The 15,599-nt window shown below is 33.3% G+C and overlaps 2 protein-coding genes across 5 annotated transcripts in view; both read right to left on the bottom strand.

The window, feature by feature from the left end:
• LOC113523175 (tyrosine-protein kinase-like otk) overlaps positions 1-9,311 on the bottom strand; it is a 48,394-nt gene extending 39,083 nt beyond the window's left edge. For all 4 annotated transcript variants that reach the window (XM_052891950.1, XM_052891951.1, XM_052891953.1 and 1 more), the window contains exon 1: positions 8,747-9,311. In XM_052891950.1, the coding sequence (XP_052747910.1) occupies positions 8,747-8,798 (52 nt within the window). In that variant the 5' untranslated portion in view covers positions 8,799-9,311. The remainder of the gene's footprint in view (positions 1-8,746) is intronic.
• A 148-nt stretch (positions 9,312-9,459) lies between these two features.
• LOC113523222 (probable deoxyhypusine synthase) lies at positions 9,460-10,823 on the bottom strand. The gene has a single exon (XM_026909104.3). The coding sequence runs from the start codon at positions 10,617-10,619 to the stop codon at positions 9,510-9,512; it is 1,110 nt and encodes a 369-aa protein (XP_026764905.2). The 5' UTR covers positions 10,620-10,823; the 3' UTR covers positions 9,460-9,509.
• Between the last annotated feature and the right edge of the window lie 4,776 nt (positions 10,824-15,599).

The following is a 15,599-nucleotide window of genomic DNA, read 5'->3' as shown; positions in this document are numbered from 1 at the left end:
GAGATTAAGTTAGCGATAACAAACGAATGCATACTGTATTCCTCTTTGTCTCTGATTATTTCTTGTAAATTTGTCTCTGTTGTTTTATTACAATAATCATTTTACAAAAAAAAAAAAACAAGAGTTACCATTGAAAAAAATACGGTTTTATTTCCTTTTTTTTTATGTTAACATGGATGGACTATCTCCTGTGACTTACACCACAAGCAAAACCAGGGGGAGAATGATGCTCGTAAATATGTCGGGTTTTATAGTTGTGCGCCCCTGCACCACGCTCGTATTGTGAGCCCCGCGCGCAGGGGTAAAGTACCCAGTTCCGTATAAACACAGTGTACATGTTACAGTAGGCTAATACGAAAAATTAATAGTATTTTTCTTCTTCTTAATAATATAAAAATCCATGTTAGGATGTTAGTTCACGTTAATATCCGAAACCGCTTCACCAACTTAAATATTATAAAATTTTATAAAGATAGATAAAGATATATTTATTTAACAAAGTATGTTTGTATTAGCACAGAATTTATCATTGCCTCCTACACTGGGCCGAGCCTGTCCTGTAGGAAGCAGTACTCCTGTTATCATATACATGCATATAGATATTAAACATAGGCTTTTTAGCAGTACTGACAATTGTGTAACTAATTTGTATAATGCATTTTTATTAGATCTCACCACCAATAGACATGTATAAATAAGTATTACACACACAAGTAAGTACACACACACATTCATAATGTGTGTGTGTGCATGCGTGTGTGTGTGGTGTATAAATTTTTATTGTTTCCTTTAATTTGTGAGATAAGATAGTTTTCATCCTGAGAAGGATAAGAAAAAATGGGCCCGATAGATGGCGATAGAGAGCAAAACAACTCTCGTGAGATCAACTAGTCTACATCTATGCTGTAAAGAGGAAAGATATGATTGTTTGTAATGTATAAACTCAAAAACTACTTAAAACAATTTTATATATTCTTTAATTATCTAGCTACATTATTAGCGAGTAGGCTATATATTATTTTAAAAAATCTATCTACCCGTATGAAGCCGGGTCGGATTTTTAGTAAATGTGAAAGCGAGTTCGTCTGTTTATTACTTCTTAGCACTGTTAAGGCTCAACCAATTTTCAGTGTCTTTATTTGGCATGGAGATGGAAATAGGATTAATTATAAAGTCTCAAAGCCGCAGTATAATACTCACGTCAAATAATATATAGCCTATATATATATATATATATATTTATATATATATATATATATATATATATATATATGTAATATACATAATAATAGCTTTTTTTACTTCATTATCAACAAATAAATAAATAAATCAAATTATTGCCACTGATTTAAGTTCAGATTTGATGTACTGGCACCACTTTAGACTGTGGCACTCCTGCCGTTTTCCTTAACGTAGCTGCCGTTGATTTCTCGATTGCTTATCCCTAAACCCAACAATCAGACTGATTCCGTAGGCATTCGTTGTTTTTGGTTTGTTTTTTTTTTTTTAAATCACCGGCTTCCGATCGATTGTTTGTGTAATTGTACCGTTAGTATTAACATCTTATTGTCCACTGTAATTGTTCAGATTCTTTTTTAAGCAAATCCAAAAATGAGATTTTTGAATCGATTTTATTTTAACTTCATCTTATGCGATATCTTCATCAACTCCGAACCGATTGTGATGACTGTTTTAATATCTATATTTAAAATCAGTTTAAACTATGAATAAAATATATGTATATTTATATATATTGTGCTTAAATTTTTATACCACTGAGGTGGCAAACAAGCATACGGCCCACCTGATGATAAGCGATTACCGTAGGTAGTAGGTAGGTAGGTAGGTAGGTATCATGGGCGAAACAGTATACTCTGTTATATACATGGTACTGCTCATGTCTATAGGCGACGGTTACCACTTTCCATCAGGTGGGCCGTCAGCTTGTTTGCCATTCTAAGTTGTATAAAAAAAAAACTTTTAAAATCCATACAAACAAAGTAGCGTGCTAAAAGATAGTTTAATTACCACTATATATATATATATATATATATATATATATATATATATATATATATATATATATATATATATATATATATATATATCTTTATACATACATAAGACACAAAGTCGTATTTACTTTGGACTAAATATTTGACGAGACAAACTCTTCCGTCTTTCGACTATCTATGGCAAATTAATAAAAAAAAAAAAAAAAAAAAAAAAATGACCGTTTTCGGTTAACTAGGTAGACGCGAGACGCCCTTGCCGCCGCCGGAGGCCGAAAACTAATTTAGTTGAACCAATAAAAACATAATAAATGATCATTAGATCATCCCTCATTCTTATTATTTAAACATTCGAGTTAAAAACAACGGTTGGTAAGGTTTTTTTTTTTTATACAACTTATAATGGCAAACAAGCTGACGGCCCACCTGATGGAAAGTGGTAACCGTCGCCTATAGACATGAGCAATACCATGGACATAACAGAGTATACTGTTTCGCACATGATACCCCCCATGCGTTGCCATTCCTGAGGACTCAGTTATTCCTTCGTACCCAGTAACTTCACGCCATATCCCACCCTTCAAACCGAAACACAGCTATGCAAATACAACTGCTTTACGGTTGAAACACGAATGGGACAGAGGTACCCAAGCAATCGACTTTTGTACAAAGTCTCCCTCTGGTTGGTAAGGTTAGATACAACCATACTATTAGTTAATTTTGAACTTTAGCGTTGTTTATACATATTTTAAATACACAATCGGAACTTAACGCGCTATAAAAGCTCTCACAGGTAAATAGTACCTACATACCTGCTTCTTTATTGTCGACGTTTCGACGTGGAGCAATCGATGTCGAAACGTCTAAAATTTACTTAAAAAAAAGTTTAAAATTAATTACCTTAATGATTTTTTGTATAAATGATGTATCCAACATTTTTAATCTTAATTTTAAAAACCAAGTGAACTTTGGCACGACACGACTACAATTATGTATTTACTTACTATTACTACCATTTTTTTTTATGGGTAGAAATGGTATGGTAACCCCGCCTGCGCTAACGGGATACGCCAGCGGAGCACCAGTGAAGGGTGGTAGATGAGAATGAAAACAGGCCATTTAGCCCATCATGATGAATTCATCAGGAATTAACCATGATAGTTTCCAGGGAGAACTGCGAGGAGGTCGACCTGGTTATATTGCTAGCAATGGGATTCTCAGTCTACATTACTAACAATCCCTTCCCCCCTACTACCATTATTAGTTCTACTATTGTAACTAATCAATTAATCTGATAATTTAAAATTTCACAAAAAAAAATACCGTCTTCAATTTGGCAAAACAGGTTATTTTATAAAGATTTAAAAAAAAAGAATATTCTAAATTCGGTTGTATTTTTTTTATGTTTGTGCCAGTTGTAAATCAATTTGGAATATATTTTTTTTCATCTGTAAGGATATACTTCTCACAGGAAATGTCTGAATGTTAGGTTCGTCAATTCGTAAACCGATTTGAAAAATGGATTTTTATTTGTGAGGACATACTTAGAAATCGGTCCCATATAAATTTAATCCAAATCGGTTTAGTAGTTCAGACTATATAATTAACAATAATACCAAAAAAACAGATTTTTACCACAATTGAAGTCGACTTTTTTATGGATTTTCAATTTTAGAAAGAAATATTTTTATTCAAAGAAAAAATTTCATTTAAGCATTATTAAATAGTCATTTTATCATTACCGCCCATTCGGAACACAATTCCAGCCGGAAGGATCAGGCAAGAAACTCAGTTGTCAAAAAAACAATCAGTTGCAGTGATCAGAGCAGACCAGTCTGCAGCCAGCACCCGTTCACGAGAATAACGGGTGTAAATTTCATAATTTAAAAACCAAACAACCGAAGCCATTTAGATAAAAATTCTATGCGCCCTGTAATCGGTCTGTAGACATATCGTTTCAGATAAAAAAAAGAACTTTCCAAATCGGCAATTACAACTGACGGAGTAGCAAACATAAGGTAAAAAAAAAAAACAACAACAAAATTGTGTGAGAATCGCCTTCTTTTGAAGTCAGTCAAAAATGAGTGTTTGTTTGTTGCCTTCTGACTATTTAACAGCTCGACCAATTGTCACTAAATTGGATAGTATTTGGGCCGGAGAAGGACGAAGGCCACTTTTTGTCCCGGTGCATAAAACTAATAATTTTGCTAACGACTCGACCCGGCTTCGAACAAGTGCAATATCATAAACATTCTTCAAATTCCTGCTATTATCATAAATTGGAAAGTTTGTGCGGATTTTTGTATGGACGGATGTTTGTTGCTCTTTCAAACATATCGTCACAGTCGTAGAATACTGACGGATCTGACAAAGATTAAATATAAAGATCCGTCAGTATTCTACAACTATGACGATATCTTACTGAACGGATTTGAATCAAATATATATAATATGATCAAATAAATATGTACTTTGGGGGGAAAGGGATTGTTAGTAATGGAGACTGAGAATCCCATTGCTGGCAATATACCCAACCAGGTCGACCTCCTCGCGGTTCCCCCTGGAAACTGTCATGGTTAATTCCTGATGAATTCATCATGATGGGCTAACTGGCCTGTTTTCATTCTCATCTATCACCCTTCACTGGTGCCCCGCCAGCGTATCCCGTTAGCGCGGGCGGGATTACCATTCCATTTTCATCCAATAAATAGATATGTACTTTAGGTACCAAAATAGGTTATATATAACTTAAAACATAGAATTACCCATATCAGCCGTTAGCTAAATATCATGACGGTTCGTTAAGTCATTAGGTAACCATAATTATCATATTAGCTTTATATTATTAAATACAAGAAACAAGAGTTTTTTAAGAACTAATTTATTAACTAAATAACAATTTATTTTTTATACAACTTATAATGGCAAACAAGCTGACGGCCAATCTGATGGAAAGTGATAACCGTCGCCTATAGACATGAGCAGTAGCACGGACATAACAGAGTATCCCATCCGCCAGCGTATCCCGTTAGCGCAGGCGGGGTTACCATACCATTTTCACCCATAAAAAAAAAAACATAAGCTAATTAAGCAACTAAACGAACGTAAATGTAGAACAATATCACCGTTCTTGTGTTATTGTACGTATGTATGTGTGTACATTGTTCAATGTTATGACTCAGCTGCACCTAACAGTGGCGAGTGTGATCATGTTACAATAGCAGTGTGTTCACAGAATGCACTTCTGCATTTTCTGAATGCCTTTTAAATATTACACTGAACGTATTTACGTATATAGTCTAAGGACCTAACATAGAAAATGTTTTACGAAATTTCGGGGACGAACGAACGAAAAAAACACAAATTTATTATTAAATCATTTATCAATTGGATTATTATTATTTTTAATATTATATTACTGACATTGTTTTATATTGTTATAAGTTATTGTTAAACAAAAACTTAGTTTAATTTTGTATTGTACATGCCGATATGGTAGAATGTAAAAAATATTTTCACCTAATGTATGTACCCCATATTCGTGCAAGAAATGATTTGATTTGAAAAGTACATAATACATAACGTTTAAAAATATTAAAATATAATTCCTTTGAACTTTCATGGTGGGATCGATGACGAACGAAATGTTAAGCTTCATTTACTGGAGGGGGTGGGGGGGGGGGGGGGGGAGATTAGTCATGCGGACTATCAGTCCCATTGCTAGCAATATGCCCTACAAGGTCGACCTTCACATGGTGTTTCCTGGAAATCGCCGTGCTGAATTTCTGGTGTATTCATCACGATGGGCTAATTGACCTGCCTTTTCATTTTTACCTATAACCCCTCACTGGTGCTCCGCCAGCGTATGCCGATAGCACAGGCGAGGTTAACAATCAATGATCATTATTTAAAAAAAAAAAAAAACTTCATTTACTGGGAGAATTTCCGTATGGACAAAAACAAGAAATTGAGTCTGAAAATTCAGAATTTCTATTTCATAGAAAAATGACTTTAATTGTGACAAGATTAATTATTTTGATGTAAAAACTAAATCACTGAACCGATTTTGATAAAATTTCTATGTGACCAATCTGTAAGTATGTCGTTTCAAATAAAAAAATAATCATCCATATCGGTTTTTATGAGGTAACAAACATAAAAAATACAACCTAAATGAGAATCTCCTTCTTTTTGAAGTCGGTTGAAAATCCTTTTTAAAACATCACCAAACCCTAACTGCAATTGCCAAACGTGGCAGCTACTGGTAAACCCCCTATATGGAGAGAGTCTAGGTCCAGCAGTGGAGAATTAATAGCTGATGGTGATAAATTTTTCATTTATTTATTTACACTTTATTGCACCATTTATAGAATAGTAAATACATTTAACTGTAATAAGAAATGATACAAAAGGCGGCCTCATCGATGGAGGACATGTGTACATATATATGTGTATATATACACACACACACACACACACACATATAAATACATCAGGAGAGAGTGACACGGGAAGATGAAGATAGAACATGGTAAAAAAAATCTTAAAAAGAGAGATAATGGGATTCAACAGAGGTTTATTGTTATTTTTGATTGATATTTATGTTACAAATTATTTGAATAGGGAAATGATCAGATCAATATACATCATAAAATATATTTATCTCTGTAATAGACTTCCAAGAAGCTTGTGTTACTAAATAATAATAATAATAGAAAAAAAAATATTAATGCAAATTATGTTTTAATAATTTTTTTTTCTATACATTTAATGGCCTGTTATCCACCATACTACAGAGAGTACAGTGTAGTTTTAATATGAATATATTGGTATGTCCTTATCAGATAAAGTGAAAAGCCTGTTAACAAGAATTCTTTTTTTATTCTATATCTTTGTTGAGGCTTCAGTACACGTGGGTGACTATGCCAGCCTCATAGGGAATGTCTGAATGTTAGGTCTAGAATTTTGTCAATTCGTAAACTGATTTGAAAAAAATGTTTTTATTCTGTAAGCATTCTATATCAATATTTCAATGTGTCAGTATTTTTCTAGAACCTTCCTCATTGTTATAACTTTTTATGGAAAAAGCTATTATTATGTAAGGTTATATACATAGTCTGTCATCAGTTGTAATACTTGATTTACAATAAAAAGTCATGATTAATTTGTGCTATTCCTCATTTGATATATAACAGTAAGTGTACTCGTATACTCATAGATTGGTCCCATAGAAATTTTATCAAAATCGGTTTAGTAATTTAGTTTCTAAATCAAAAGAACCAGATTTGTCACAATTGAAGTCAATTTTTGTGGGACATAATATTTAATTAATCCATTATTTAACAGTTTACTACATTAACACAGTTAAAAATAGAAACAGAATATGCAATAATAGTTTATAATATGTGGTGTATGCATCACTTTGCCTTAATGAGGTTCCAGGTTCAATTTCCAATGAGAGATATTTAGGAAATGTTTTCTGAACAGCCTCGAATTTGGGTGTTCAGGAATGTGCACTCAGATATTTTTTTTATGCAACTTAGAATGGCAAACAAGCTGACGGTCCACCTGATGGAAAGTGGTAACCGTTGCCTATAGACATGAGCAGTACCATGGGCATAACAGAGCATACTCTTTCGCCCATGATGATGGGAGGCATTGCCATTCCTGAGGACTCAGGTGTTATTAAAATTACCTGGTTCCTCAAAATACAGGGTATTATTTTGATAGCCAGGTAATTGATGCAATTGGCACTTAAAAAAAAAACCTATTTAGCAATAAAAAAAATCAAAATAAAAATTGCTAATTTGACTCAATGTAGGAATGAAAAATGACAATGCTACAAAGTAATAAAATTTGTTCATTTCACATAAAATAAATTTAAACATTACAATGAGTAAATGAACAAATTTTAGATTTCAAGTTTCAATTTGTTTAATTGTTACCTTATAGTTTTAACAGCTTAAGGAAATATTATAAAATTTGGTATACACATAATATATGGGATGGAGAAGGATATAGGGTACATTATATCCTGGTCAGTGAACATATCCTGACCATTCTGATAAAGTTGCAGGTAAAAGCTAGTGATTTTATAGTCATGTGGCTTCAAAATATTTTTCTAGTGAATTCTAAGATTTTATTTGATTTGATAACTTAAAATAATTAAGAGGGGAGATGCAGATTTGAAATGGGAAGAATAGGAATGTGTTCTTTGCCTAGTAAAACAATTTTTTTTTCTACTAACATAGGTCACTTAGCTGATATAAAAATTCACAGATCAAGCTGTATGGTTTGGTTTCTTTGCTTTTTCCATTGTGGAAGAAACTGTTCTACTGCTGTTAAAAAAATATATCATATATAAATAAAATAATTATTATTATATATTGTGATGCTTATTGGAACAAATTCTCTTCTAATTTCACATATATGTATTCAAGGCGTACACGAATTATGAAGATCAAACAAATACTAAATAGAATTAAATTTGATTTAATTATTTTTAAATCGCCGGAAATCCAAGTCAGTAGGCATAGAAACACCGAAACGAATGTACTTAGAAGCATATTCTTGTTAAATAAAACATCAAAGCATCCAGTTTTGTTTTATTTTCTTTCCAGTCTGTAGAGATCAAAGTGCTGTAATGAAGAAACACCGCCGGCGGAATACAAGTAATATCTGCGCCGAATGACCGTAAAAACCTATAAATAGACGGCAGGACTAAAAGGACTCACCGGATACAGTAATCACGAGGAACAAAAACAATGTGCCGCGGAACAAGCACATTTTGCACTTTTCTCACTGTAACCACCACTAGTAAACGTTAAAATTCAATATTCAAATCCTGTCGGTCCATTTTCAATTAAGAACACTCGAAGATACGCGATATTGCATTATTATAACAGACAATCGGATTTGTAAACAGTTTTCGCCGGCGTTCAATGGCACAATAAATACGAGACTACAAGGTAGGCAAAGCAAGAGCTTTCGTTATCCAGTCCGCCGCGGCCGTCGTGCCCTTATTGCACACACGGAAAACATTGGGTTACACAGATGTACACTAACGCACTTTTATGGAATCCAGACAGTGGCTAACTTCATTACGTATTTGACAGTTCATTCACCGATGTCGTTTAAAAATCAAGAAGGCTGATAGGGTAATCTACTAATTTTGATACAGATTTTCTACAGTTTAAGATAATAGACTAAAAGTTGTTAAATATATACGAAAATAATTTAAGAAAAGTATTTTGGGTTATTCTTTATTACTTATTTATATTATTATAAATTACAATATTATTTGGCGTTAATTTCTGAACGACCAAATTAGTTACTTAATATTTATAAAGGTGTCGCTTCAATTTAGTGGTTTTAACTACTTGCCGACAGATGGAGCGTCCAGTTATGTCAGTCTAAGTTTATTTGGGATAAATTTATAAATACACAGTAACATAATCATTAAATATATTAATGAAGTAGTAAATAAATTATACAATTTTATACATTTTTTTTATTACTAAAATGGTATTTAGCAAATGTTTGGGCTACAAGCAAAGGAAATACTAAGGTCGCATCAGCATACAATTTCACTGGAGTTGCATTTGTTCTAATCTTTCCCCAAGAGACTGCTTCATCTGGTCGGGCGCCAGCATCACTGCCATCAAATTCATTAGCTGTGTTAACATATACAGAAAAATCGGCACCATTTCTCATTAAATTTGCATTACAAATATGATGTTTTATAACTCCACCCCCCAATATGATCATTCCTGTATTATTTGCTTTAACAGCCATTGTGTTTAGTCTACGTAAATCTCCTAATATGTCTATAATCAGTCCGGGACGTTTGTATGAGTGGAAATACATCATATCACCTAGAGAGCCATCTGTTAAAGCTGGACTAAATATGGGAATATTGTTTCTCCATGCCCAGTAACAAACGGAACTCTCATTGTTGATTTTCTCCCCTAAACGAGCTATTATCCTTGACGGTGTCCAAACAGTGCCTTCATTTATCTGCTCATTGAGCATCTCATCGAGTAAAGGAGTCACCCACTCCTCAAAACGACAGTAATTATCATTTGGTACCAATAAATTGCCAATTCGATTAATGCCACGAGTCCTGAGCATTTTCCCGCTCAAATTAAAGTCTCCTATGTATGTGGGTGCAAGACATTTTATAAAATCCTCTTCCACGCCACCTGCTGTTGTCACTATACAATCAACAAGCTTGTTTTTTACCAAAAACAGAATTGTATCGCGTAAACCAGACGATATCATATTCGAAGTATACCCCAGAAATATAGTACAGTTAGTTTTTTTCTTAATAAAAGCATCTTCTTCGTACGGGTCACTTGTTTCTTCGGTTAGAGCGACAGATCTACATTTGAGCATTCTATTTATCTCCTGCACAGCTTTCCCGAAGCTGGTAGCTTGGAAACCAGAGTAGGTATAGCTTTCGAGTATTTTGTTGTAATCAGTACCATTTTCCCAGTCATATCCTGAGACTGTGGGTGTCTCGGCAGGTAAATCTTGGCTTGGTACTAACACAGCGCTCACGGCGACATCCGGAGCTTTTATGCTCTTGATTTTTGTATAATCATCCATGTTTATTTTGAGTTAAATACGCATTACTCACTTGAACTCTCCACAAAGTTTTCAATCAAAATTTTACTCTACAAGTCACAGGCTGGAATAAAATACGTACTTCAGAAAATTTAAAACTGAATTAAATCGAATTAGAAAGAAAATAGGTGAAACAAAAACACCTAATACATTCAGTTGTCAAAAATGTCAATGTCACTTTTTTTTATTAATATGTTTACGGCTCTAGATACATTCAATGCACTTTGCCATCTAATGTTGACAGACACGATCATTATTTTTCCCAAATTTAAACTTAAAGATTATAATAAAGATTAATTAATAATTGTAACTGTAACTGTAGCCCAATCACAGACTTTTGTTAGTTTTATGTATTACATTTTTCTAATAAATAAAATAAAATAAAATAAATGATCACAATACCAAGTGACATAAAATATCATCTAATTGTATACTAAGCGTACCATTATCTTCGTACTATAAAATACCATTAGGCATCTATAATAGTATATTATATAATTATTATATATGCATGTCGTTTACAAATGCTTAAACTCTGAAATATATTACCTAAAATTCTTCCATCAAAGAACATAAATTTGATTGATTTGCTATTACAATTATCATGTATCAATCTTATTTAGACTGAGTTCTTGAGCTGTGGTTTAAGAACACAAATATTGAACATAACTTTTTTTTTATAATTGTTATATGAATGCTAACAATGACAGTTCATAGATTCCATCTGTCTAATCTATAATATTTTCTGAATGTATACTGTCTACAAAAAGCATAATCTTTTGTTGATTGTAATTCTTAATTAAAAATTAATTACTTCGAGATATCATGTCGGTTGATGGAAACCTTTGACGGCCAGAAGGCTGGCCTATACTTTGATCAACGCATTTCCATAGCCATTCAGCATGGAAATGCAGTAAGTCTCCTAGGTACCCTATCAGTTGGCAATGATCTCAAAGAAATTATTTATCTTTAAATAATTCTTTAAGGTCTTGTTATTGATATTTATAGTACTTAGATGTAAGGTATGTATATCATAGATAGATTATATTTTTTATCATTGAACAAGAACATTGTTATAAATAAAAATTGAATTTATTTCTTATATATTTAACTATTTATCCAAGATTAGACCTTATTCTAACATGGATGTAAATAATGTAACCGGAACAAAAGCTTCCGAATGCATCATTAGAAATTATAGTCTCATGAGCAAATTTTTTTATTGGATTAAAATAAAGAGCCTCCTCTACATATTCTTACCTTGAATATAGGGTAATTTTTTTTATGTTGAGAACCCTGACGCTCTATCAATTATCGTTTGATGCCACTACGATAAAGAAATCATGAAATGCGAATAAGTATTTTTTTTAATGGGTGATAATGGAATGGTAACCCCGTCTGCGGTATCGGTATACGCTGGCGTAGCATCAGTGAGGGATGATGGGTGATGATGAAAGCAGGTCAGTTAGCCCATCGCGACGAATTATTCTAGAATTAACCACGGTGGTTTCCAGGGGGAATAGCGGGGAGATCGACCTGGTTGGGTATATTGTTAGCAATAGGACTGGTAATTCGCATTACTAATCCCATTAATTACCATTAGATGCCACCACGATAATGAAATCAAGAAATGCGAATAGTACCTATCTATGAATATTTAAACATAGCTTTGAATGCGACAGATTATAATGACAAATTTTTTTTTTATTGTTGAGATAAATGAGATGTTGGAAATTAATTTATAAGTGACAGAGATGAGGTAAAAAACATAAAAAAAACTACACCTAAATTGAAAAATTCCTTCTTTTGGAAGTTGGTTGAATAGTAATATCTCTTCTAAAGAGAAAATGGGGTCTTAATAAGACCAACAGGTGTCAATACAGTATTTTTTTTTAGAAATATTGTCTGTCTGTCTATCTATTAAAAACTACTACACCAAATCGTATACGGTTTTCATTGTTGTGTTCCTGAAAATCTTTCTTAAAATGGTGTATGTTTTACCTTGATACTACTTTGGTGAAGTAGTCTGCTTTATTGACTTTGTACAAAAGTCGATTGCTTGGGTACCTCTGTCCCATTCGTATTTCAACCGTGAAGCAGTTGTGTTTGCATGGCGGTGTTTCGGTTTGAAGGGTGGGATATGGCGTGAATTTACTGGGTACAGAGGAATAACACCTGAGTCTTCAGGAATGTCAACGCATGGGGGGTATCATGGGCGAAACAGTATACTCTGTTATGTCCATGGTACTGCTCATGTCTATAGGCGAAGGTTACCACTTTCCATCAGGTGGACCGTCAGCTTGTTTGCCATTCTAAGTTGTATATAAAAAAAAATCCACGCATACGAAATAGCTGGCAAATAGCTAATAAAGAATAAAGAAAATGCTTTTTTATATGGCTTTATTTCAACTGAATTATATACCTACCTATCATTTCTTCATTATTTCGTTAACTGTCCATTGCCGAACGTAGTCCTCCCTTTGAAGGGCTTTGCCAGTAGTTACCACTAGTGTCCGACCGAAGTTTCGGTTTCGGCTAGAAATTCTACTTTCGGAATTAGTTTCGGTTTCGGTTAAAAAAATTACCGAAATTTCGACCGCACCAAAATTTTGTGTTTATATTGGTGTTGTGTGTGTTTAATTGAAAGTTGTTTTTTTTAAAGTTTACTTCCAAGAGTAATTCATAATTTTAACATGTTTTTACATATAAATATATATGACATATTTGTTACACATTTTAATTAGTGTTTATTATTACTCTTTAACTATCTGTGTGTTTATTTACATAATACACTGGATTTCAGTATAAAAGTGAAATTTCAAATATGTCCCAGTAAGTTTCGGTTTTGTCCGAAACTGAGACCAAGGCCGAAAGTTCGGTTTCGGCTGTAAAACCTGTTTCGGTCGGACACTAGTTACCACACTTGGTAGGCGATCTATACTTACTTATAATAAACGTTAAATTTTATACCAATAAATAATTAGATACTTCCAAAGACAGAAATAGAGCTATAAAATTAATTCTGTTTGGCCATAAAGAATGAAATATCGACGAATCTTTTAATAGGCCGTTAAACAAACATTAAATATTTATGTACAGAATGCATTGTGTGATTGAAAGCGATACTCATAAATCGGCTATTGACTCAATAATACAACACAAATTGTATATAATAATCAAAAGAAATTCTACTAAAATATGTGAAAGCACATGTTTTTATCTTTTCAAAATGTGCCGTCGTAAAGACAAAAGTACCTTGTAAATATTTATTATTATTTCACGAATAAAATTCTATGATATTAAATATTACGAATTAATATTATAAACGTGAAGGTTTGGATAGATTGACGCATGTTTTTTTTACTCTTTCACGCAAAAAGCACAGAGCAAGTAATCACTACAGTAAAAAGTATAATTTTTGTATCACCATTTAACTGTACACTGCTTAATATAGCCTCCCCATAAAGGTTTTTGTAGTTGCCAAGCTTGGCAGGCGGGTTGGCACAACAGTTTGGCTTTTGGTAATGTATTAAGAGGGACGCTGCTGCCTATCCCTTGACTATAAGCTCCCATAGTCGTCTCTTATGACACCCGCGGGAAAGAAAATGGTTGGCATTGAAATTGGTCTGTCGGGACCTACACGGCAAAAAGTATAGTAAACAGATTTATACGAAATTTGGTACACGAGTAGATTATAACATAGGATACTTAAATACTAATTAACAGGGGTAAAGCAGCGGGATACAGCTAGTAGATCGTATCAGAATAAGGATTTACAGTACAGGCTTACAGAATATAAAAAAAGGCGGCTAAGGAAACAATGTAAAAATTACTAGTCTAAGAAAAAGGGGGGAAAGGGATCGTTACCAATGGAGTTTGACAGCCCCATTGCTAGCAACATGCCTTTTTAGATCGATCTCCACGTGGTTCTGCCTGGAAACCATCGTGAACTTGTTAAATTCGTCACGATGGGCTAACTGACCTACTTCATTCTCACCTATCATCCTTCACTGGTGCCCCGCCGGTGTATACCGATAGCGCGGGTGGGGTTACCATTCCATTAAAAAAAAGTCTAAGAAAAATAAAATTCCATATAATACTTTATTATATCAAACTACCTAACCAGCGACAATAAGAATAGATTAATATCCTTCTTTCATAAGGAGAAACATAGAGGAAAAAATATTAGAACGTATAAACTAAAACATAAAAAATATAAAATTAAAAAAATAATAAACAATAGACATTTGACATTTTGCATCAGATCCGAGTCACTTCGAAAAAAAAACGACTCTATATGAACATAAGATCTTATATAACCAGTTCATTGAATTTAAAAAATTTTACACTATAAAGTGTTTTTTAATGGGTGACAAAGGAATGATAATCCCGTCTGCACTAACGACATACCCAGGCGGGGTACCAGTGAGGGATTATATGTAGGTGACATGAAAAAGCAGGCAGTTAGCCAGAAATTCGGCTCACGATCACGTGGAAGTCGACCTGATAGGGTATATTGCTAGCAATAGGAAAGGTAGTCCGTATTACTAACAATCAATCAACTTTATAATGGGGGGGGGGGGGGAGATAGGCCTCCACTATAAAGGTGTTAAGTCTTTTATACTCGTAATATTGATATTTTAAACGGAGGCATATTACAGTTGTAGTGATTTTATTTTATTATGTTGGCACTTCTTGATGGTTGCATAGACTTATTTTTATTGAGGTATTTCATCAGTTATTTTAATTGGAGGCAAGGTTGATTGGCATATTATGATAGTTTGGCATTTAGTATTTTCATTATTACTTGATGCAATGTCTCTTTATGGGCTGTTGGGTACCATCTGTCCTACATGTGTACTGTGCAGTGAATATAACATTGCCACATACAACTGTGAAGTAACAGTATAATTGAGTGTTTACTGTTCAACACAAAAGCGGACATAATGGTTATTTTTTTTT

Source organism: Galleria mellonella, unplaced genomic scaffold (genome assembly GCF_026898425.1).
Source record: "Galleria mellonella isolate WM207_F2 unplaced genomic scaffold, CSIRO_AGI_GalMel_v1 utg146, whole genome shotgun sequence".
NCBI classification, from domain to species: Eukaryota; Metazoa; Arthropoda; class Insecta; order Lepidoptera; family Pyralidae; genus Galleria; species Galleria mellonella.
The sequence above is the reverse complement of the archived record's forward strand: the minus strand, read 5'-3'. Positions and strand labels throughout refer to the sequence as shown.

What these genes read in the sequence shown, in the direction of transcription:
- LOC113523222 (XM_026909104.3), bottom strand. Translation starts at nt 10,619, where the DNA reads ATGGATGATTATACAAAAATCAAGAGCATAAAAGCTCCGGATGTCGCC.